At 37.6% G+C, this 25,140-nt stretch overlaps 1 protein-coding gene across 6 annotated transcripts in view; it reads right to left on the bottom strand.

The window, feature by feature from the left end:
• LOC135203388 (solute carrier family 53 member 1-like) overlaps positions 1 to 25,140 on the bottom strand; it is a 95,892-nt gene that overhangs the window by 2,075 nt on the left and 68,677 nt on the right. For 3 of the 6 annotated variants that reach the window (XM_064233148.1, XM_064233281.1, XM_064233210.1), the window contains exons 13-14: positions 24,287 to 24,401; positions 18,318 to 23,563 (exon numbers count right to left, since the gene is read on the bottom strand). In XM_064233148.1, the coding sequence (XP_064089218.1) occupies positions 23,333 to 23,563; positions 24,287 to 24,401 (346 nt within the window). In that variant the 3' untranslated portion in view covers positions 18,318 to 23,332. Of the gene's footprint in view, positions 1 to 13,505; positions 14,174 to 14,301; positions 14,670 to 18,317; positions 23,564 to 24,286; positions 24,402 to 25,140 lie in introns of those variants that run through there. The other 3 variants (XM_064233449.1, XM_064233533.1, XM_064233359.1) reach the window with 3 other exon arrangements.

Raw genomic sequence — 25,140 nt, 5'->3', positions numbered from 1 at the left:
TTTACAGTACCTCCGTTCAAGCTCTTTTGTCCAACTTACTTTCCACCCTCTCCTATAGTAGATTCGCATCAACCATGCATCTCATGTCTAGGTCCGTCCCTTACAACACTCCTGATTGGCTGTTGAGAAGCCAATCAAGGGGCTGGAAACTCTCAGTCTCTCGAGAGAGTTCACATAGGAAGGATGTATGCTCCACCTCTCCTGAGGGATACGTCTTTCAAAAGTATCCATCAGGAAAGGTGAAACATACATCCTGCTTATGTGAACTCTCTCGAGAGACTGAGTTTCCAGCCCTGTTGACTGGCTTATCAACGGGCAATCAGGAGCGTCGTAAGGGACTGGCCTAGACATCAGATGCAGGGTTGATGTGAATCTACTAAAACTTGTGTCACCGTGCAACTACAAGGTTTTCCTCTTGTTACACCTTTCAAATCTTTCTACTGTCAATTTCCGTTTCAGCGCTGAATGACCTCATCGTTGGCCCCCAGCACTTGGCCTTTTGCCTAGATTCTATATTCTGCTCTACGAAATAATCCTGAATGAAATCTCTATGGAAAATTTACTGCGATTGTCATCAGAAGCAATTAGTAACTGAGAAGTAAGAGTTTCCAAACTTCTCTAGTTTTCACTTGACAAAGAAAAATGCGGGGAAACCTGTTTTTTTTTTTATTTATTTATTTACTTTCATAGCCTCGTGAGGACCTGGTTTTCCATGACTTTTATTTTCCACATGATAATCAGCAGTAGGTAACTGCTTGAAAATTACAGAGCGGTCAAATATATTATGAACATGCAAAACAAAAATTGGTGAATTTGTCAATTTCTTACAACATTTCAGAGAGAGAGAGAGAGAGAGAGAGAGAGAGAGAGAGAGCCAAGTAATTGCTCTGCAAGATTTGAATACTCCTTCACAAGACTCGGAGAGAGAGAGAGAGAGAGAGAGAGAGAGAGAGAGAGAGAGAGAGAGAGAGAGAGAGAGAAAGAAAGGTTTTTTTTTTTCAAATCAAGAAAAAACTAAAGAAAACAAGTACAAGGTATAATGTTAATGTTGTATGAACTGCAACCCATGAAACTTTCAGTCACAGCCCGGTAATGGCCTGTCTTCTAGCGGTCACACGACCATGGCTAACTTTAACCTTAAATAAAATAAAAACTACTAAGGCTAGAGAGCTGTCATTTTGTATGATTGATGATTGGAGTGTAGGTGATGAGCGTACCAATTTGCAGCCCTCTAGCCTCAGTAGTTTTTAAGGTCTGAGGGCGGACAAGAAACTCCAGGTTTTCTGATCTATCAAACTTTTTGATAGCGCGAGATTCCAGTTAAGTGACTCTGGTGATTTTGGGCTTTTAGGCTCCAGGTTGATTTCACAGCGGATTCTTTTAAGATAGTGTGCTCCAGCGTTTTCTGAGCGAATATCTCGTCTAGAATTTACTAGTATAGGCACATGTCCTTCAGGTTACTAAGGCCCTCTCGCCCCTCTTCTCCTCTCTCTCTCTCTTCCCCTCTTCTTCTCGCTCCTTGCCTCTCGCTCTCTCTCTCTCTCTCTTCTCTTCTCTCTTCTCTCTCCTGGACGTGTAAACAATCATATATATATATATATATATATATATATATATATATATATATATATATATAGATATATCCCCTATAATAGATAAATATTTATTATATATAATATATAATCCCCGTTTTTACCCCTTTGGGACAATTAACCATCTGGTATTCTTGATCTTTTTTGTTTACCTAATAACTCTCTTCCAACTCTATTTCATTCGTTCGTTGACAATGTCTTAGTAAAGACGAAAGCGCTTGGATTTCTGCTTATCATTTTCCTGTGGTATTCGCTTATTTAATTAAGTCACGCGCATCTACTGTGATTTTTTAAGCATAATGAAAACCACACATTATATATATATATATATATATATATATATATATATATATATATATATATATATATATATATATATATTGTGTTTGTGTGTCTGTCCGCTACGATGGTAAAATCCACAATGATATGAAATGTATGTTTTACTAAACAGCTTTGAGATTTCGTCCAGTCGCTTGTTTTAGCGAACAAGTCCGCGCAGCAGTTTGAACGAATCTCTAAGCTTTGTACATACATATATACTATATATATATATATATATATATATATATATATATATAATATATATATATATATATATTAATGAGCTTTGATTTGTAACAGTACCTCACATTTCCGAAAGTTAGACGCAGTACTTTTAGTAACCTAGCCACTTGGGGGGAAGGCAAGCCAGCCCAACTCAGTGCGGGTCCCAAGTCCGGATAAATAGGGAGGGTTGGAGTCAGGAAGGGCATCCGTCTGTAAAATCTCCTGCCAGAACTTTTATGAAATGAGTCTTACAAGAAATGAGAATAGGGCTAGTTTGTCACCCGGAAGGGCTACCGCATCGGGAGCTCGAGAACTATGAGTAGGAACATTAAATGTTGGTACAATGACAGGAAGAGGGCGGGCAATAGCTGACCTTATGAAAACAAGACGAGTAGATATTCTCTGTGTACAGGAGACAAGATGGAAAGGTAACAAAGCGACGGAACTTGGGGAGGGGTATAAGATGTTCTACAGCGGAGCAAATAAAGAAGGCAGGAATGGTGTTGGAATAATTCTGTCAAGTGAAATGAAGAAGGAAATCGTTGAAGTAAATAGAAGAAATGATGGGATTATTTGGGTCAGGCTGATGGTTGAAAATTGCACTGTTAACATCTTCAGTGCATATTGCACCCCAGATAGGATGCTCAGATAAAGAGAAAGGTCACTTGTGGCCGGACTTAAAGGAGGAAATGGAAAAGGTACCAGCAGATGAAAGATGCCTTTTCGGGGGAGATCTGAATGGGCACGTAGGCCAGAATAACCATGTGATCAGCCGTATACATGGTGGGTATAGCTATGATGAAAGAAATGCAGAGGGTGAGAGAATTGTTGATTTTGCTGTGTCCAAAGATATGGTACTGGCGAACATTTTTTTCACCAAGCTGCAAGAACATCTAGTTACGTACAAAAGCGGCGGAAGGTCCAGCCAGATAGATTACTTGATGTATAAGAGGAAAGATTTACGCGAGGTAAAAGATTCTAAGGTCATACCAGGAGACCATGTGAGTGTGCAACATCGTTTGGTAGTGATGGACTTGGTTATGGAAATTAAACAAATAAGGAAGAAAAAAATGCAGGGGCCAAAAAGGATTAAATGGTTTAAGCTGAAAGAGATTGAACTTTGTAGGCAGTTTAAAGAAAAAGTATTAGAGGAACTAACTCATGAAATTGAGGATGTTGATGAATGGTGGAACAGAACGATACTGAGGGTTGCTAGAGAAATATTGGGTGAGAATAGTGGCAAGATGTTCGAAAATAAGGAAACGTGGTGGTTCAGTGAAGAAGTGAAGGATGCAACAAAGCAAAAGAGAGAAGCAAAGAAAAGGTGGGAGGGGACCCAAATGGAAGAGGACTGGATGGCCTATAAGGAAGCAAATAAATTAGCAAAGAAAACTGTAGCAATTGCTAAGGTTAGAGCATATGATCAGCTTTACAAAGAGATAGATACCAAGGAAGGGCAAGGAAAGATCTTTAAACTAGCACACATGAGAAATAAGAATACCAAGGATATAACACACATAAGACAGATTAAGGATAAGGATGGAAATATACTGAGAAATGAGAGAGACAGAATAAGGAGATGGGAAGGACACTTTGAGGCCTTATTGAATGAAGAAAATGAAAGATTTCCAAGAGGAGACGGACACACAAATTGTGGAGCGGTCACAGAAATAACAAAAGCTGAGGTTAGAGTGGCACTGGGAAAGATGAAAAATAGTAAAGCGTTGGGACCGGATGGCATACCTGCAGAAGCCTGGAAGGCTCTTGATGAGGAAGGAATTGACATAGTGTGGCAGTTAATGAAAGAGATTATGGAAAGTGAGACGATACCCGATAAATGGAGAGAGAGTATATTAATCCCAATATTCAAAGAGAAATGGGACATACAGTGTTGTGAAAATTACCGAGGAATAAAGCTCATTTCACATACACTGAAGGTATTTGAAAGAATTATGGATGAAAGATTACGGCAGCAAGTTTTCATCGGTAGGCATCAACTAGGATTCATGAAGGGGTTTAGTACTATGGATGGTATTTTCGCTCTGAGACAAATTATGGAAAAGTACAGAGAGAAGCAAAAGGTCTTGCATATGGCCTTTATAGACCTTGAGAAGGCATATGACAGAGTACCACATCAGGAAATATGGAGATGTCTCAGGGAGAGAGGAGTGATGGACAAGTATGCTAGAGTGATCAGGGAGATGTATAGAAATGTAAAGACCAGCGTCAGATCTACAGTTGGAAGAACAGAAAATTTCCAAGTTGGAGTCGGGCTACATCAGGGATCTACTCTAAGCCCACTTCTGTTTAACATCGTCTTGGATGTGTTAACAGAGGATGCCAGGGAGGAGCCACCATGGTGTCTGCTCTATGCAGATGACATAGTCTTGGTAGCCGAGAACAGGGAAGAACTGGAGGGGAAACTTGAAAGATGGAGAGATGCCTTGGAGAGTAGAGGTTTAAGAATAAGCAGGAAAAAGACAGAATATATGACAACCGAATTGGATGGCGACCAGCAAACAGCAATCAAATTAGGCGGAGGAAACATCAAAAGGGTTCATAAATTCAAGTACCTTGGCTCAGTGATTGACAATGAGGGGAACATGGAAGAGGAAATTAACAACCGAATTCAGTGTGGTTGGAACAACTGGAGGAAGGTGTCTGGTGTCATATGTGATAGGAAAGTCCCTATAAGATTAAAGGGCAGAGTGCACAAGGCAGTGGTCAGACCAGCAATGACATATGGATTGGAAGCAGCACCTCTAAAGAAAACAGAGGGCAGAAAGTTGAACGTAACCGAGATGAGGATGCTTAGGTGGATGAGTGGAGTAACCAAAAAGGACAGGGTTAGAAATGAACATATTAGGGATACAGTAAAAGTAACTGATGCATCAAAGAAAGTGCAAGAGGCAAGGATAAGATGGCATGGCCACCTGATGAGAAGAGAAGAGCAACACATGGCAAGAGAAGTGATGGACGTGGAGGTGGATGAAACACGAAGGAAAGGAAGACCTAAGACCAGGTGGAGAGATTGCATTAGAGATGATATGAGGGAGAAGGGAGTATGGGAGGAAATGACACGGGACAGAGGTATATGGAAGAGACTCATAAGAAACGGCGACCCCGAATAGGGACAAAGCTGGGAAGAAGAAGACGCAGTACTTTTAGTATACATATCATAGCCAATTATTTATTTTATAATATTTATATATGTGGTATAATTTTTATTATATAAGATCAAATTGACTTTTGCTTCATCCAATCCCATGTTCCTTGCCATATAAAAAAAAAGGCATTATCAACACGTGTTAGATCGCCGCACGTAACGTAGATTCGAAAACAAAACAGGTTCCGCCACGTTTTCATATTGCTTCCAGTTATTCCCTTTTCTCTTATTTTTTTTCTCGTCTTTTTCTTGCTTTCTGGTTCACCTGCACCACTTTCCACCAGGACCACAGCCTCCGCAACGTGAGACATCAATTCCGGTCCGTTCTCTGTACCCAAAACAAATGAGAGATGGCCAGAAGGTGCGCACCCACAGGGTACATGCCGAAATTTCTTCGGCCTCCTCACGTGTTCCGGAAAACGTATCGAGGTGGTGGTCGGGCTTGCACCTTTGATAGGAATGGTGCTTGGGGGCGTTGGGTGTGGTAGATTGTGGGGAGGGGGGAAGAAGGGGCTCTGCTATTCTCAGTAAACATGTGACTGTGGATTTTCATTCCTCACGTGATGTTTACATGCGCATCTTGGACACGTGTGGATGTCAATGAAAACGTGCGCGTGGGTACTAATTTACAATTTTGGGGGCTGTTCTCAGTGGTATGTGGTGAATTCTGGTTGAAGGATGGTTTTGAGCATGGCTATGACGCAGTCTACCCAAAGGCTTACTCTCTCTCTCTCTCTCTCTCTCTCTCTCTCTCTCTCTCTCTCTCTCTCTCTACATGAATAAATGCCTAGGATTTCGGATACAAGCTGAAGGCAAGAATTTGCGTGTGTGTAAGAAAGAGAGAGAGAGAGAGAGAGAGAGAGAGAGAGAGAGAGAGAGAGAGAGAGAGAGAAATAAGTACTTAGCTGTTCATATCAGTCAACAGGAAGTTCATCTGCTGATCACAATGCCTGAATTGTATTCGTAAAAAGACGTAGATTCAAAGGAATTGCTTTTAACATTTTTTTGGCTTCATTGTTGCCTGTCTGTAACCTTGCCTTTTTTTTTTTTTTTTTTTTTTTTTTTTTTTGTAAGGACCCAGTTGGAGGAACCACGTGGCTCACCCATGGGCTTCGTGCTTGGAAAATAATAGGTGCATGATGTAATAACACTGGGTCTTTACCCAGGCTTCCTACAAAGGAAGGTGCCCAAAAAAAACTTTTTATTCTTTTGTATGTATTCCAGACCCTTAGTGATTTCAGGCCATCGAATTATTCCAGACTCTCGGTGATTCCAAACCGTTGAGATGATTCCAGACCCGCTAAATGATTCCGGGCCCCTGATATATCCAGAAACTTGATGCTTCCGGAATACTGAGATTATTCCAGACCCTCAAGATGACTGTAGGCCCTTGAGATGATTCCATACTCTCGAGATGATTCCAGGCCCTTGATTCCAGAGATTCTAGACCATTGAGATTATTCCAGACCACCTAGATGATTCCAGGCCCTTGAATCCAGAGACTCGAGGCTCTTGAGTTTATATCTCTCATTAAGATGATTCCAGACCCTTGAGATAATTCCAGAACCTCCAGGTGATTCCAGGTCCTTGGTGAGTCCAGAGATGATTCCAGACCCTTGAGGATTCCAGACCCTCGAATTGATTCCAGATCCTCTAGATGATTCCAGGCCCTTGGTGAATCCAAACCATTAAGATGATTCCAGACCTTTAGATAATTCCAGGCTCTTGACGAGTCTACAGACTTGATGCTTCCAGATTCCATGCCTTTTTTTTTTAATTCCTGACCCTTGACGGTTCTGGGCCTCCTTTTATTCCAGACCCTCGAGATGATTCCAGGCCGTTGGATAAAGGGAGTCACTACAGTGTGGCTTAAAAGAAGCTGCTAGAGATGTGTCTGTTCTGTTGGGCATTTGTCTCGAGTCACAATTCTTTTAGCACAGTCATAATCGTCTTCATTTAAACTACCTGCCAGAAGTACGATTTTGGCTAACTTTAACCTCAAATAAAATAAAAACTATTGAGGCTAGAGGGCTGCAATTTGGTGTGTTTGATGACCGGAGGGTGGATGATCAACTTGCCAATTTTGCAGCCCTCTAGCCTCAGTGGTGTTCAAGATCTGAGGGCCGATAGACAGAAAACTAACAAAAAAAAATTAACTGGACGGTTGAAACTACATCAGCCTAAATGTCAGGAGATATAGGACTGAGCACGTACTGAAGACGAGCTACTCCATACACTCGAAGAGGGGCCATTTTAACGTGGCTTGTCTTATCTCTTAGGGCAGATGAAGCAAAAATAAAGTAACGAAGAATAGATTCATTCCACATAGTATAATCTGAGTGTGTTTTTGTTCCTTTGTCGCAACCATGCGACCGTGGCAACTGGGAAAGATACCGGGCACCTTAGGGGTGACTTTGTGTCTCTCCTTTTCCTCTGGTAAGACGTAAGTCATAGTGAAGACTTAAAATGAAGTAAGAAAATGAGCAAAAAGTTGCTTGCATGTCTAGCGTCGAGTCCGAAACTCCCTCAAGCACGATAGACTCAACACAGCTCAACAACTGACGTCTGGTATCCGGGGTTGAATTCTGATTAGAAACTTTTTTTTTCCCGTTCGTATTTAAAGTGATTCCAGTCAATTTCATTTTTATTTTGGCCAGTTTCGGATCTGGATGGAATAGAGCGTTTAAGGTCGCATAACACCCACTATATTAGGCGAGCACTGTATCAAAATCTGCGTGCTTAAGTCATCCTTCGAACTCGTAGTACTAATTTTCTTAGTGCCACGGACCGTACCTAGTACTAACTTGAAAAGCGCGAAGCGCAATGCATTACCTACGAGGCTACGACTCTGACGCAAATCTCTCGCAATGTTTACAATCCCCTTCTGCTTTATAAAAAAGAAAAAAAAAACAATCTATGACTTTCACAATGGAAGGCTGAAGGACAAGATGTAAGACAACGTCGTTGCATCAGGTAATTCCGTCATAAAAGGTGAGCGAGGGTGTGCGTCGACCTCAATATATCATTTTTAGATGAAATGGCCTCCGGCTAGACTCATGCTAAGATTCAAGAGCCAGTATCTCAGGCCCCATTTCTGATTAATTTCCTAAGGTCAGTTTTGTTCTGCTTTTCGAGGTATAAAGACGATCCAATCGTCTTCTTCGTTTGTTTTTATGAATGTTTTCAGCTTCGAGGCTTCGCGGTTATCACTGTGGAAATAACGAGTCAAGGTAAAGCATATTTTTCGTATTTAAGGACTCGACTCAAAAAATACACCCTCATGGTGGTAAAAGATGCAAAGATAATCGTAATTGGTAGAGCATATGTTTTGGATTTAAGGACGACGCGAAAAGACAACCCTCTTGGTGGCAAAAGACGCGAAGATAATCATAGTAGTGAGAGATTTAACATATTTTTCGTATTTAAGGACGACGCGAAAAGAAAAACGCCCTTTTGGTGGTAAGAGAAGCGAAGATAAGCCGCAATGGTCAAAGGTAAAGTATATTTTTCGCGTATAAGGACAAAGTGGGAAACCGCCCCTAAGATATGTCATAATGGTCGAAGGATAAGCATATTTTTTCGTGTATAAGGACTACGCCAAAAAAACTCCGTCCTTTCCTCCGTAAGAGACGCATAGATCATCGTAATCGCTATGCAATAAACAAAAAAACAAAAAAAATTGCAGGTACCCCTAAACGACAGGTGATAGATGGTTAAAACGGAAAATGACTCTGCCATTATACGCAAGGCCCATCATCGGTCTAGGGACTTTTGTGCGGACTTAACCTTGGCACCCAGGGCCAAATAATAGTGCCAGATTGGTACCTCGTCACCTTTAGAAGAGGTAGGAAAAGTGAGAATACACACACACACACACACACACACACACACACACACACACACACATTCAAACGCCGTGCGCAGGTCGAAACGCTAGCACGTAGATATATGAATCTGTATAATGAATTGCATCTTATTATTATTATTATTATTATTATTATTATTATTATTATTATTATTATTATTATTATTATTATTATTATTATGTTATAGTAACTAGGCAATATTCATAGTGGGAAATTCTCCAGAAGCATCGCTCTGCCAGAGAAGCGGATGATAAGAAAAATAAGAGAAAATAAGATAAATAAGAGAAAATAATATTATACAAAATCATTTCGCTCACTTCTGCCATGTTTAACAGAATTTGTCTAAAAAAAAAAGGTCTTCTACCAAAATATATTATTATTATTATTATTATTATTATTATTATTATTATTATTATTATTATTATTATATTATTATTATCGTCTTCAGGAAATAGTATTACATCTCTTGCGTAAGACGCATTTCGTCTAAACAAAAGCAAAGGGGCGGGGGAGTGTTAGGTGGGGGGGGGGGGTGCGAGATATTGGCCTGGTGGGTTCCTGGGGAGGGGGGTGGGATGGCTCCTGGTCACGTGGACGAATTCTGGTCATTAACTTTTAATGAGATTTTTTTTCCGGAGAGACAGAGAGAGAGAGAGAAGAGAGAAGAGAGGAGCGAGAGAGAGAGAGAGAGAGAGAGTTAAAGGAATTTTGTAGTTGTGTGTGTGTGTGAGAGAGAGAGAGAGAGAGAGAGAGAGAGTGAGTTAAAGGAAGTCATCGTAGGGGATTATTGCCGTCAGTGAACCTCACGCGGTGCACTGTAGCCATTGCTCATGTTAACACCTTTCAAACCTTTTACTGTCAATTTCCGTTTCAGCGCTGAATGGCCTCATAAGTCCCATTGTTTGGCCTTTGGGTAAGATTTAATGTTCTATTCTGTTATACGAGTGAACAGAAAAAGTTAAAAAATAAAAAATAACCAACTGTGAATTTCATAACGAATAAGAATAACTACTTTTGATGTCGTAAATAGGTCGCTCATTTCAACAAAACGAATTAGAGGTCTAATTAACATTTCCAAGAAGCGAGGGATTACGTATTTAAACACACGCACACACACGCACACGTACACACGTACGCCTACGTCCAACCCGCGGAATCAGTCGCGTCGTAATCGCTAGCCTAGTTTCCTGAGGTGGCATATATAGACTTCACGCTATAGACTTAGACGCACCAGCTCTTTTGCAACATTGAATTTAGCAAGGACTGGAAGAGGGAGACTTTATTATTATTATTATTATTATATTAGGGGGAGGCCAGAGACATACATTTGAACCCCCCACCCCACTCCTGGCTAGTACTCAACACTTACAGGGGCTGGTACTAGAAAGTGAAATACGTTCGACCTCACCCACTAGGGACTATACTCTGTTTTTTTTTCCATCTGTCCATCCGCCTCTGGTGCTTGCACATGGTAACACTGCGTCCCGGGCTTTGAATAATATCCTATTTCGAATATAAACGGTGTAATTCGCGTTCAGTAAATTATTAAAACACTTTTCAGTTGCAAATGTACACCCAGATATCTTTTTATTTACCTAAAACGTACACATAGCGTAACATTTTTAAGCCCGGGACGCAGTGTTACCATGCGAAAACGCCACAGGCGGATGGACAGATGGAAAAAAAGAGAGTTATAGTACTAAACACGGCGAAATAGTGTAGATGAATCGCTCAGTTTCGCCGTGTTTAGGGCTAGCCATCGGGGTTCAAATGGTCCTAAGCAATTATTATTAATTATTCTAGCCCGGACCCGATGGAGACCAGGCGGGAGATGAGAGAACAGGAATAAATGAATGGGTGAGTGAATAAAAGTGATTGCGTGACTTTTTACGAGAGAGGTTACGTTAATGGCAATGCTGCCTCTTCTAAGGTCGACGTACTAATGGTTTGTGTTATATATATATATATATATATATATATATATATATATATATATATATATATATATATATATAATGGTTTGTTTTATATATATATATATATATATATATATATATATTTTGCATATTATTAGCCATTACAGGCTCCTCCAAGTTATGTAACTACACACCTATAACGGTACTTGGTCACCCATAGCGAACGGCTTACCCTTGACAAATAACCCGCGCCGAACGCGCCCCGTAATAGCTGGGCGAAAGTGATACTTATGGTTGAAATGTCAAGCATATTACCAACCTTGACGTATACAAAAGTCAGACTTTAAACTTTTCTCATTTTTTAAAATAATTTTTAAGGTTGGTCGTGACATTTCTGTGTTGAGTGTACGACATATATACATTTGAAAGTGTCAGTTAATAATAATAATAATAATAATAATAATAATAATAATAATAATAATAATAATAATAAATAAATCAGTTATGTAAGGGTACGTATATTTAAAATATATGTAAACCCTCACATAATTGTGGATGATTTTCCTCAATTTCCAGACTCGTGTTATTATTATTATTATTATTATTATTATTATTATTTTATTATTATTATTATTATTATTATTATTTTGGTAGGAGACCCTCTTTTAGGCAAATGCTGTTAAAAAGAATTGATTATTATTATTATTATTCAGAAGCTGAACCCTATTCGTATGGAACAAGCTTCCCAATAAAATGGTGTTCATTAGAAAGAAGTAACAGAAAGTAAAGAGAAGTGCGGAAAAATAATAACAATAACAACTATAATAACTATAGTAAAAATAACATGACGAAAAGGCTAAGTGATGAATTATGTGTGTCTGATTTTGCAAAGATATTGACTGATTGGAAATGCTAGTAGACTACAGCTTTACTAAAAAAAACTGTGCGTCGTATATTATATAAACATAGATAAGAGTAATTGCTACATTCTATACATCTCTTACGCCTGGAATATAGTTGGGATATGTGTGTGCGTATGTGTTTGTTCAACTACTTTAGATTAAGAAATATATGAATCTATTCTAGTACGGTAATGCTTACGGTGCACCACTTGGAGAAATGGTTGAGAACTGTAGCCTACCTAGTATATCATTTAGTAACAGGCGTTCTGCAAATGTTCATTGAAACCTCATAAACTTGATATAACTGGCTGGTGGCATTTTGTGGATACGTTTAATGACGTGTGGCATAGTCAGCCAGTCTGTCTATTTCACAATAAATCTCTTACGTCTAGTCTCAGAACCACTCGTACTTATTATCAAACCAAGGTATTACCTATTGTACCGCTCACCACCTCCTCCACCGCTTTCATTCTGTGTCTGCTGCTCTCTCGTCTCGACCTTTTAAGTTTTTTTCTCTTTCCACACTACTCTGCTATATTTAGATCCGTAGTTTGCAATATCATCGTGTCTCGTTTCTCGTAATTGCTGGATCTGCTCCCCTCCCCCCTTTTTTGCGGAGGGTGTGGGTTGGGGGACTGAAAAAGGTCGTGACTGGGAAATCACTGAGACAATTTTGCCCGTGAGGTTATTAGCTCGACAGAAACAGACGCAAAAAAAATGACAAAAATCACCATTTTTGGCGGCAAAAGGGGTCGTTTTACACGAGAGAAACAATGAATTTCTCTAATACGGCATTGAACAACCTTTAGAAGAAGAAGGAAAAGAAGAAGAGGGAGAAGAAGAGGAAAAGTAAAACATTTCTCTAACATTTCACTGGCAAACTTCTTCAGAAGAAACGCGAGAAGAGGAAGAAGAAGAAGGAAACAAATGAGAACCGATGACGACCTTGGAAACCACTAACGGCTCCGCTCCGTTGAGGCTCTCTCTCTCTCTCTCTCTCTCTCTCTCTCTCTCTCTCTCTCTCTCTCTCTCTCTCTCTCTCTCTCAGTTGACTTTCACTCAAATGTTTCTTCCACGTGAAGTTCTGACCCACTCTCCCTTTAGGTTCAAGGCTTGGGTGATGTGTCCGTCTGCTGGCTTCGTTTTTATTATGATTGCTACTTTCCCGCCCCCCCCCTCCCCTCCCCCCCTGGTCGAAATGCCTTCTGGGCTGCGCATTAATAACTCCCTCAAGGGGATGTTGTGTCTCCTCTTGGTTTGCGCAGTCCGTGATAATGATGATGGTCTCTCTCTCTCTCTCTCTCTCTCTCTCTCTCTCTCTCTCTCTCTCTCTCAAATGTCTGTCTGTCTGTCTTGTTTATTGTTTTGTTTTTAAGTCCGTGTCTCGAGGGAGGTATGCAAGAGTAGACAGTATAGGAAGAGAGCTAATGAAATAATAAAATTAGTATTTTTTTTTTACATAAGTTTATACAATGAACATATATACAAATTTACTTAAACATTATATACATACTATTTACATGTATACCTACAATCTACGACAGTGCAGTCAAGTATGGTATTCAATGTGCTATAATGAGCCTTTTTTGTCGTCGTACAAAATGGCTGATATGTTGATGGGTTTTCTACAAAAAGTTCATCGTCGATTACTGTAGTACGATTGGTCCTCTGGAGGTCTTAGTTTTCTTTCACTTTTAGGATTCTAGTTTTCTTTCACTTTTAGGATTTAAATCCCCCCATCCACTTCCTGTCTGTTCTGCGTCTAGGCGCCAATTTCCTTGTGTAATTACGTAAATTAAGAAAAAGGAACACATACAAAGGGGTAATTATAATTATAATTCCCGCGATACATCAAAAGAATTGATATGACATGTCCTCCATTCACATGTTTCATTATCACATCCATAGTGGCGGAAGTTTAGTACTACAGAGGTCATTCAGTCCCATAACGTCACAGGCGAAGAATCTGCGGCCTTAGACAGGCAATGGAAACTTTATTAATATTATAATAATATCTCAAGAATGATAACTATCATTTTCCTTTTTCCGTGAGTTATTTGTTGCCTCTCAGACAGTTCAGATTCGAGTTCCTTTTTGCTGTATAGTATCCACTTGTTTTAGTCATTCCTAGAACTAGACTAGGCCTATACTGTGGTTTAGTTGCTACAGTGAGACATTTGAAATTCTGTAGAGAAGGGGAGAAAGATATTAGAAATACAGATTATTCTCTCTCTCTCTCTCTCTCTCTCTCTCTCTCTCTCTCTCTCTCTCTCTCTCTCTCTCTCTCTCTCTCTCTCTCTCTCTCTCTCTCTCTCTCTCTCCAATTTGGGAAAAGGATAGACCTATGCAAAGGAGCCTTACGTGTTCGCACGGTGCTTTTTCTAGTTTTGCATATTTCTTTTACTTTCTATTCTCTGGCTGCTTTATTTACAAATCTACCCATGTTTTACTGGTGTATTCAAAGCCATGTGAACAGACTAACTAACTTACAGTGTCACTATCGAACTGTGTGAGTGACAATAAGTTGACGTGTCTGGTTTAACAATAATACTTCGTTGCCAAACTCTACCGTTCAACTGTGCTGGAATGAGACTTAAAATAGTACCATTAATGTGAGCACCCAGGTCCGTATTGGACAGCTGCTTTTCCGTAGGCCTACACAGCACTCTATGTAAACGCTTCTGTACAAAGATGGAGAAAAAAAAAGGCATTGTTAATTTTGTTAGTCTTTCTTGGCTTTTGTTGATCAAGGTTTGGGGTGTTCTTTCAAAATGCTGTAAGTCTTGTGTGATAAATATAACAAAATGCTTCATATATTGGTACTAAAGCTGATTCATATTTGGGGGATTCATATATAAAAAAAAATTCTAAATGCATTGATAAGCATTCATTTTGTGACATGAAATACACGACAAATTATACGTAACACGAAACATACAGGTAGCATTTTATTGGTCATTTGTTTTCGTGTAAAGTGGACACAATATACTGCTTTCTGCATATTAAAAACATAAATAAACACAGTATGGTGATTACAAAACTTTTCGGCCCTTTTTAAATGTCAAATATACAAATAATCATGAAATGAAGTGAAGAGAAGTTTTGAACAAATAGAGTTCACTAGACTTAACCAAGGCAACACGCAAGGAAAATGCATTTCATAATGAGTCTATAGAACCATGGAAACACAAAGAACTCTACTTAGTATCAAGAAACAAAAGACAATTGCAAATCGTAATAAGCGGTTTCCAGCGTAAGAACCCTACAGAATCAAGCGAGTGTAAAGAGTATCATTACCCTAACGAACAAAAGACTCTCATTCATGCGTGGGGTGGGGGGATTATAATATACTTTTTACCCCTGACTTCCATTTCCTGTCAAGGTCTTAGTTACAAAGACGGGGCAGACTTGCGTCTAGCGATGTCTGACTTCACAAAGCATGAGGAATTGCTATTATTATTAAGTCTTCATAAGCCTGTTGTCTGGGTGCAGTTTCATCACTCAAGTTTTCAAATGTAACGCCAAATAGTGACGAGTAACTGAGTGTTAATTAGAATTGCCTTCGTATTACTAAAGTTCGAGCATAAAAAAAACGAATTTATTCCATCTATTTTGAATAGGTATGTCAGTTTTCGTGTAGAAGTTGTTTGTGTCAGGAAATTTCCTAGGCTAATCAAGTTCCTCTCCTTTGTTCTTTATTTTTTAATCAGGTCTGGCTAATAGAGGCCTTTATCCTCTTTACACTGGCCTTTGAAGAAACAATACTTTTATATCTCCAATATTTGTCGCTCTTAGGAAGTGTGAAGATGGAATCCATGTTTAGGATTGGAACTTTCTCTCAGACCTCTTGGTCTTCCAAATGCTGAAACTAACCCCAGACAAGTTCTTGGATGATTAACATCTAAGAATTTGTCAGGGGTTAGTTTCAACATTTAGGAGACCAAGGCACCTTTAATGTCTACCAGAAGCATTAGCAATTCTCTTTCTCTGGTAGATATTAAAGATGCCTCACACTGAGGGACCTGGGCAACCCAAACGAGCTGTAAGGTAAGAGGTCTGAGAGAAAGTTGTCTAGGCATTAAAAGGTTGAACGCTAAAGGAAATATTCTCAAAATAGTGTCCTTGCATAACTGATCAGTCACCAACAAGTCAACAACATACAGTTGTTTATCAAAGACAGTTTTTACCTTAGTGAGCAAAATTACTTAAAAGAATAAGAAATGTATATCAAGATATTTCACACTCTCGTATTTACCATGTACTTTGGTTTCTAATTCCTTGAGTCGGTCAAAATTTACCGAGTTTAATCTAGGCACACTATTAATTACTATTGTGTACTTTCAAATTCATTCATACTCTGCTGCAATACATGACCCTGGTTACTGAGAGGAGCTGGAAAAAATGCATTAAAGGTACCCATTACAAAGAGCATTTCATTAATGATATAACTTTCTTACCCACCCAAACAACAACAGAATAACAAAAAACAAATACATAAACTTTTGGAGAACATGTTGAACATATTTCTTTCACAATTTTTTATCTTTACCAGATTTCTTACCTGCTTGCGTGTTATCACGTGGCAGTGTTTCTTGCTTAAATTAGTAAAGCTAAAACGAAAGAAATACATCAAACAGCAGTGTGATAAAAGCGCCCAGTCCTAGATCCTACCAGATAAAAGAACAGTGCCAGGTCCCGATCGAAATATGAAATTTAATATAAAATTTAGGCCAAAGGCCAAGCACTGGGACCTATGAAGAAAGAGAATATGAATAGAGGTATACAGTGAAAGAAATTAAATGGGGAGCATTTAAGGGCTGAAGGGACTCTGTAAAGAATCTTAAGTAATGCCTACAGTACACCACATGAAGTGCACTTATGGTACTATCCCCCCAGAGAGATTCCCCATTAGGGACCATGCAACCATGGGGCCACGGTGTAAGTGAATACTTATTAACAGTATGTATGAAAGAGTGAGGCAGAGACCTCTTTAGGTGCTGTGTACTTTTCTAAAATACCTCCAACAAAACAGCTCAGTACATAAAATTCCTTTGCACATCCTTTTTTTATTGTTGTATGCAGTACTGTGTACCAGTTAACACACAGTACCACCTGTTCAGTATTATCTTTCTTGCTCTGTGCCAAGAGCAGCAACATCTATGATATTTGCATTACCATTTCACATCTCCATCCAGCTTTAAAAGAGTATTCAGAGAAAGCTCTGAAACCTCTCCTTGAATTATGTAACTAGCATGATAGAGAGCTAAATCAGTACAATTAGAAAAATCCTAATGACACCAGTTAATATTTATAAAAACATTTTAGGTATAATTGAACTTACCTGGAGAATTTCACCAGTTTCAAAAATTTTACTTGTCATAAACTCACATTATCCAATTGAAAATACTGTCATGCAGTGTTAACCATAAGAACCAAAACCAGTAACCCATAAATGCTTATGCTCACATACAGATGCACTGTGAACATGCAGTCTTTTTTTATATAAAACCATTTCATGCTATAAAAAGTTTACGGCATCTGACCGTTAAAGCAGACAGGCTTCCAGTTCCCCAAAACCAAGGCTTTCTATCCATCCTATTACACTGCTTCAAAATCCAATGTATAGTACCATAAATATGATCAATTTTTGATATACCTAGGCCACAGACAATTCTTTGTTGCCTACCAAATCTAATTATAAATAAAAATTGTATAAAGCTCAGTTTTTTAACTATAGTCTAATTGAATGTGATGGTTCATAAATAATCTAAACCTTTAAAACTACTATTGGAAGATAAATTTGTCATACACAATTTAAAGTTATGCTGTAAAGTAAACAAAACAGATACATATAACTTTCAGATAAATTAGCTTCTACAGCAAGGTATATAAGTAAATGAAAGCCTCTTTACTTCCATTGAAAAGGTGGTCTATGGAACTGTTTTCAAAAAGGTGCAAAGGCATGAAAACACATTTCCAGTTTATCAGGATTAGCCCCCTGTTAATAAACACCAAATGTTAAGAATTACTTCTGCTGTAAAACTGCTAAAGTGTTATTGAATTGTCTTAAAAAATGGATTTGTTCGTCAATAGAGGCGAAACTGGAGCATACCTAGGAGAAGGCAAAGCATTTAACGCAAAAGGGACACCATCGCAAAGTACACGATAAAAGGTGCAATGTAGACAGTCAGTAGCTAGTCTCAATGGGTTAAAATGTCAAAGTGGAATTATTATTCAACTGTCTGACAGTTCACAGTCTGGAAGAGGCCACATCAGCCTCTCTCTCGATCTTGTCTCGAACATTAACAGGATAATTAAATTTCAAGAGCTGGAAATGTAAACCACCAAGTTTTTATTTCACAAGCTCATTTATGGCCAGGACCATCACTTACACCACCACTTAGAACACTGGATGATTCTTTTTCAATCTGAAAACCTTTATGATAATCTGCTATCACGACAGCCTAAAATGTCCTACGGAAACAAACCTAAGAAGGATTCATTCTATTAAGTTTTGTAAAATTCACAATGCATGTACCTGTGTATGATTTGAAAAAAAAAAAAAAATATACGTGTACCTTCCAGTGATGGTGCATTATAGAAGCTTAATAGTCCATTACAATAGTTCAGGCACTGAAAAAAATACTGTACTCACAGTATACTTGTATGTACGTATATATACCTATGAGGTCAATAGATATAGTATTTTTATATTTCCAGTTATTAATTCCTTGTCTAAATAAGAAATACCTAAATGGATGTCTTTAACTGAGATACAATATTTCATAATGGAGCAGCAGACAAAATACATAATTGCTTTTCAATATATATGATATAAAGAGCTACATACTTGAAAGGTTAATCTCCCATGACACAGTTCTGAGGACAATATAATGACTGAATTATATTGTCCTCAGAACTGCCAAAATTATAATGTCAAGCACATTATAATTTTGGCCTTGCGTGGGCAACCCCAGCCTGATGAGATCTTTGATCTATGAAACAATTTATATAATATAAACTCAAATAATATCAGTCATGTCTCAGTTCTGCAACATTTCACTATATGATAACTAATCTGTTCAATCCAAATCTTACTTTCAATCCACAGCTTGAGGTGAATGAATTGTACTACATATTCCAGTCCATGCAAATCCTCAAGCCTCTAATAACGATGACATTAAGTCAGCCATTTCTTAACCACTGAGTTTCCTATAACATAAAATTAAACTGTCTAAAAGTGAACCTCAAAATTCCTGTGTTGTTCTTAATATATCCTCTGCATGGTGTGCATAGCATGTCTGGGGAAGCCCAAATCAAAATTTATTCTATTGTGAGGAAGCCCAAATCAAAATGTATTCTATTGTATGAAATAAATTAAAAATAATTACTCTATTACAGCACTGCCTAGCAGGCATTAAATGTGAGTTGCACGTGGTACAGAGGCCGGAGCCTGAAGATACCGACATGTAAACAGTTCTTATAGTTTTCACAATATTAGTTCTATGACACTCACTGAGAATGAGAATACGTAACCTATAAGAATTTCTTCATAATCAGGCCATAAAGTTCACCTAGCCTTGTTACCATTTCTTCTATTACTATACTATAAATTATAAGTATGCTAAGCTATACTGTACCTCCATCCATAATTACCACTCATATTGTTCATAAAAGTTAGGCTGTCCAACTTTCCTTTCAAACATCACAAGCCCTACTCACCAGCACCCCAGCCCTTAAAAACCTCTGTCATGTAAGAGGTCAGTCCTCGGCACTATTCTCCCCCAATATATTTTGAATTGACAAAAACCACACTTTGCATAGTTGGAAATCTTCCAAAACTTTTCCCTTCCATCTTAATCTTTTTCCATAAAATTCTTTCTGGAATTCAATTGTCATTTATTCTTTTGGGGCCTAACTAACCCATGGAAGTTAAAGAGTACTAGTTTTACAGTGTCTTAAAACCACAGAGAAATATTTACAAGGACTAAACCATTAGTCAACCTGTGAATTTTGACATGAGATCAAACACCTTTGGCTCTAAATCAAAAGCAGACTTTAATGTAATATAAAAATGTATTTTAATAGTTATAACCATTAATAATGACTATATGATTATTGCACAACAAACAATAAAGTAAAATCTACTGTCCTCATGTTTTGTGAATTTGTACACCATGGAAATTTAGCCAAAGTGTATTTTTACATACAATATACAAACTGTCACTCCAGTTCAAAAAATACCTGTACTGTACCTTTTTTTTTCTACTGTCATCTTGGTCATCTAATAAAATTAACCCTAACTTTACAATAAGAAAATTAAAATTAACCGTAACTTTACAATAAAAAATTTCACATGGTTCCATGTGTTTGTATTTTGGTGACTCAAAAAAGGTAATCACATCCTAGTTTGGTAGTCAACATAACATTCCGAAAGCAAGGCAATCTATTGTATCACTGCTCTAATACAAGTTTACCTTCTAACAGACGAAATATTAATTGAGATGAAAAGGCAGTGTCATAATTTATGGTAAAGTTGTTGGTATATGTTTTACATATTTAATTTGTGAAGGAACATCTTGTGTGTCCAGGCCTGGGTATTGTGAAAAATGTAAGATATTAATATTTCAGTCATGCTGCTATTCACACTGACTTGTGGTCAAGAATGGATGTGGTTTGATGGCACTTTTAAAATCAATGTAAATCGCAAACTTTAAGGCAAGGCCCCAAGTATATCTATGGCACATCTAAAATGACTGAAAGTCAAAAACTTAAGGAAAATAATAAATGGAACTTTTAAAATTAAACTAGGAAAATAAATGAAGAAATTCTATGGCACTTATAAACTGACTGAAAATCACAAACCATAGAGTGAGAGTATGCCAAGCTTTGAAGGCAAATAGATTTCTTTCAGCTTGCCTTTAAGAGGCAGACCTATTACTCTGCCTTCTGGTCATCTCATTTTACTCTATCTTTTCTCTTTTGTTTCCTTCAGAAAACTGAGCTAGAAAAGGGGATAAGGTTGCCAATTCCACCAGCCTTTGTTCTTTAAAAAATAAAAAAACTCATCACATACTAATTTAGGAGTGAACATACAATACAAATGAATACTAACTGAATTAATTTTTCTTACTATGTCATCTATTCCAAATCGACAAAAATTACAGGGAACTCGGAGCGCTTTCATGTCAGAAAAATATTTGCAAAAAGAGCCAAGCACCAAATAAGTGCATAATATTTGTTGCATAAAAAAATTGGTGCTATTGACTGCCTATAAGATATGCAGTAAGAAAATAATGTGTTATGAAAAATATACAAATTAGAATAATCTAGGTGTACAGTGAACCACCTTTTGGAATATCGTTGTGAGTACAATATCCAGGCCTGGACATTCCCACACTCTTCAGGAGGGTTGAATGATGCACATTACTATTGTCAGGCAATCAGTGGGCATAGAAAATCACAAAATGTCCATTAGCTTAAACTGTTGATGTAAAAAAACCCCAGGACAAAATTACCTTTAGCGGCGTACTGTATGAATACATAATGCAGTCTTTGAAAATGTTTTATACTGAAGATTAAGTACTGTTTACCTGTTCACTAGTTATGATTCTAATCAACTTACAGATGACTTTTGGAGGATGATGAAATGTATTGTAATATATTTGCAAACTTGTCTCTACAGCCTATGAAAATTTTTCACTCTTAAAAAGGATTTTCATCAAAATATACCTTTCTAGAATTACAATTTACCCATCACTTTTAAACTACTAGGCTCTTCCTGGTCCCTAAAACGTATTTAACAGCACACATCTGCTGTTCTCCAAATTCCCTCGGATAACGAAACCAAAGCAGTGACAGAAAATTTCTTAGATAAAATACACAGCCCCATTTTCAACAAAATCTGCCAACTTACATTACTACACAGAGAGTCGTATCTATTAAAATAAACAGTCATTAAAGCAAAACTTAAGTAACAAAAGTACACACTTACTTTCCTGCATCCTTAGTGTCCATCTCAAGGATAGTATGTAACATAAAAATCTCTACCAAGAACTCCAATTACCTGTACTTTATCATTTTAGTAACAACTTGTGGTTTATAGTAATGCACTCACGATGCAAGGGGAGTAAATAAAGAGAATTAGTTTGGAAGTCAAACTTGAGGTACATGGTTTCGTAAAATATTTCATATGCATTTTATTTTGAATGCAATTATACTTTGTAATCAAGATATCACAAGAGGGAGAAGAATTATAACCCTCAGTATTGCACATATCCCATTTTTGTGCTCAAATAATAACATGCACACTGAAGTGTAAATGATAATGAACAAAAGAGATGCATTTCCCCTCTATCCTATAACTGTCAAACCTGAAAATGAGGAATGCCTGAAAAGATGAAATTCGACAGACTCTGTTTAGCATGGAAAAACTGGATCCATTTTCAAGAGAAAAACAAGCTGAGAATATTGTATATCAATTATATAACCTACAAGGAAGCTCCTGTAATGATTTGACTAGTGTTAGACTAAGTTTTGATTTGAAGGACTGACTAGAGTTTTATTCAATGCTCTGCACAAGTTTCGTAAGAGTACCCCTAGGGTACAGTACACAAGGAAATTGTAAAATTTAGAAACATTGTAGAATCATCCTAATTTTTACAGTATTGAGGACCTAATGTTTTGTGGTTTATAATACAAGAAAAGACTTCCCACCAATGTTGGTGATCCCCATTACATATTTTGGCTGATTACTTGTGTTCAAAAGATTTAAGTGCAACATAAGCACTTAAGACCCCTTGTCACATTCGACTGTCGATTATTGCATCATCAATTGTAATTTTAGAAGTAATCAATAAATTTGGAGCACTGCATATTGTGCAATTCTACTGTTACCACCTTTACACACCATGCACATCAACCAATGTGCACATAAATGTGTATCTATGCGTGTATGGACGGACTGTTCTTCAAAATATACCTGTGTACATGTGGACTAATACTACAAGATGTCTTGCAACTTGTACCCATACACATATATCTAAATGTTTCGTACACGTGTGTGTGAATAAACTACTGATATAATATCTCGGAACTTGAGAAAGATTCATCTCAATTTTACAAAGAAACTCTACATATGTGTAGAAACAGTCAGTATGCCCTTTCATGCATATGGATTAATGCATATTTCTTTTTCCTTCGTTACAATAGGTTACACCAGAAACGTATGGTTTCCTCAATGAATATAGTTTCGTATATCATTAACCATTAAGCCTATAACTACAGGGTAACATCTCTTCAGGCTGAATTAGCATGCTGTTAATACCTCCACCAGTGAAAAGGCTTAAGCATTAGCATTTTGTGTGTTACGTTGCCCTGTTATGCCCCTGAACCAATTACGGAGCTCTACTGAGGTGACTGTGAGATAGTTTGCTTCTTCATCTACACTTTCACCAACACCAACATTCCCTTCTGCAAGCAACGGACGAGAATCAATGCCCTTACGTTGTTTGCCTGCAGCCTTCTTCTTCTTGCGATTGACTACACCCTCTACTTCGTCCATCATCTTTACAATCTGTGAAAAAAATTTAAAAATTGATCATCACATCGCAAAGAGTGGTTTAGTTAAAAAATCGTGGGTAACTTGTTGAGCAGCATCACCAACATGCAGTAAATGTGTGATGCTGTCAAACTAATCAGTTCCAGAGGCCTTTTATTCCTTACACTGTTGGACTGTGGAACAGTCTCCTGAGGATGTTATGCAATTAGAACCTCAAACGTTCAAACATAGATGCAGTGCATTACTTCCTAAAACAATTCACCTTGTACTTATGTTCAATATGTCCTTTACTGTTTTGAGTAAGGCCCCTGTGGGCTGTTCCATATGAACAGAGTATATCTGATTAATACTGTTAATAATGGAGAAACAAATCCACAGGTATGTAAATGTACATATATTTCAATTTAAAAACAGCAAAGATAGCTTTTGGGAATCTGTTCGGTTCCCCTTATCAATTGTGATAAGGGGAACCGAACAGATTCCTGAAAGCTATCTTTGCTGTTTTTAAATTGAAATATATGTACATTTACATACCTGTGGATTTTTTCTCCATTTGAAGACTCGTGCTACTATGAGGATTTTTTAACTGTTAATAATGATATTAAAACAGGTAACTTTTCTGAACTTTGTACAAAGCTATGGCTAAAAGGAAAGGACCTGCGTAATGATATCAAAGGTACGGGCAATAATTCCAAGGCATTAACAGGGTCATAATGAAATAAATGAGGAATGACAAACCTGTGCCTGATCTGAAGCATCCATTGGTATCACAGAAATGTCCCGAACAGCTCTGAATTTACCACAGTTGTTGATGTGCTCGTTCTCCAAACGGAAAAAGTTCCAGATAAAACGTCTGCAATAAGAATATAGTAAATGTGCTGAAATTCAATACATTCAAGTATACAAGACTACAAGTAATACCTGATTTGAAATGACTTTGGGGTTTGCAATGTCTATACTAATTGGATAAAAATCTATGACAGGGGTCCCCCTGTATTCGCGGGGGATGCGTACCCCTATAAAAAGGCTGAAAACTGCCTATATTGGTAGGTAAAACTCAAGAAAAACCCACTACACATTTTTATACCTAGTTTTTTAATAGTTTTATCACAAAAAGTGCATTTTATGAAATTTATTTTAAAAAACTGGGAATTTCTGGATATTTCTCATAGAAAAATACAGCGAACAGGCAAATTTCCCGCGAATAATGGGTAGATATGGTCCAGAGAGAAATCTGCGAATCCATGAGTCCACGAATCCGGAGAACACGAATACGAGGGGCCCACTGTATTAATGTTTTTCACTGGCTGGTTCAGAAGCATACTGTATACAATAAAATGAAATGTTGAGCAAAATTATACACAAGCTACAACAATTAGTTTTTATAAAAATACTCCTGGACATTATTCGGTTTAAAGATACACTAAATAAAAGAGGATAAAATGAAAATACAATTTTACATCTAAATAAAATTTGTTCTTTCAAACCAATGCAATTTCTAATCCAGCATACAGTTTAGTATAAAATGTGCAATACCTACAGGTATCAAGCAAATATGTCTTATACTAGAAGTTCATAAGTTCCGTCCAAAT

This window comes from Macrobrachium nipponense, chromosome 11 (genome assembly GCF_015104395.2).
Source record: "Macrobrachium nipponense isolate FS-2020 chromosome 11, ASM1510439v2, whole genome shotgun sequence".
In the NCBI taxonomy this organism is placed as follows: domain Eukaryota; kingdom Metazoa; phylum Arthropoda; class Malacostraca; order Decapoda; family Palaemonidae; genus Macrobrachium; species Macrobrachium nipponense.
Note: the sequence above shows the minus strand (reverse complement) of the source record. Positions and strands in the feature narration are given on the sequence as shown.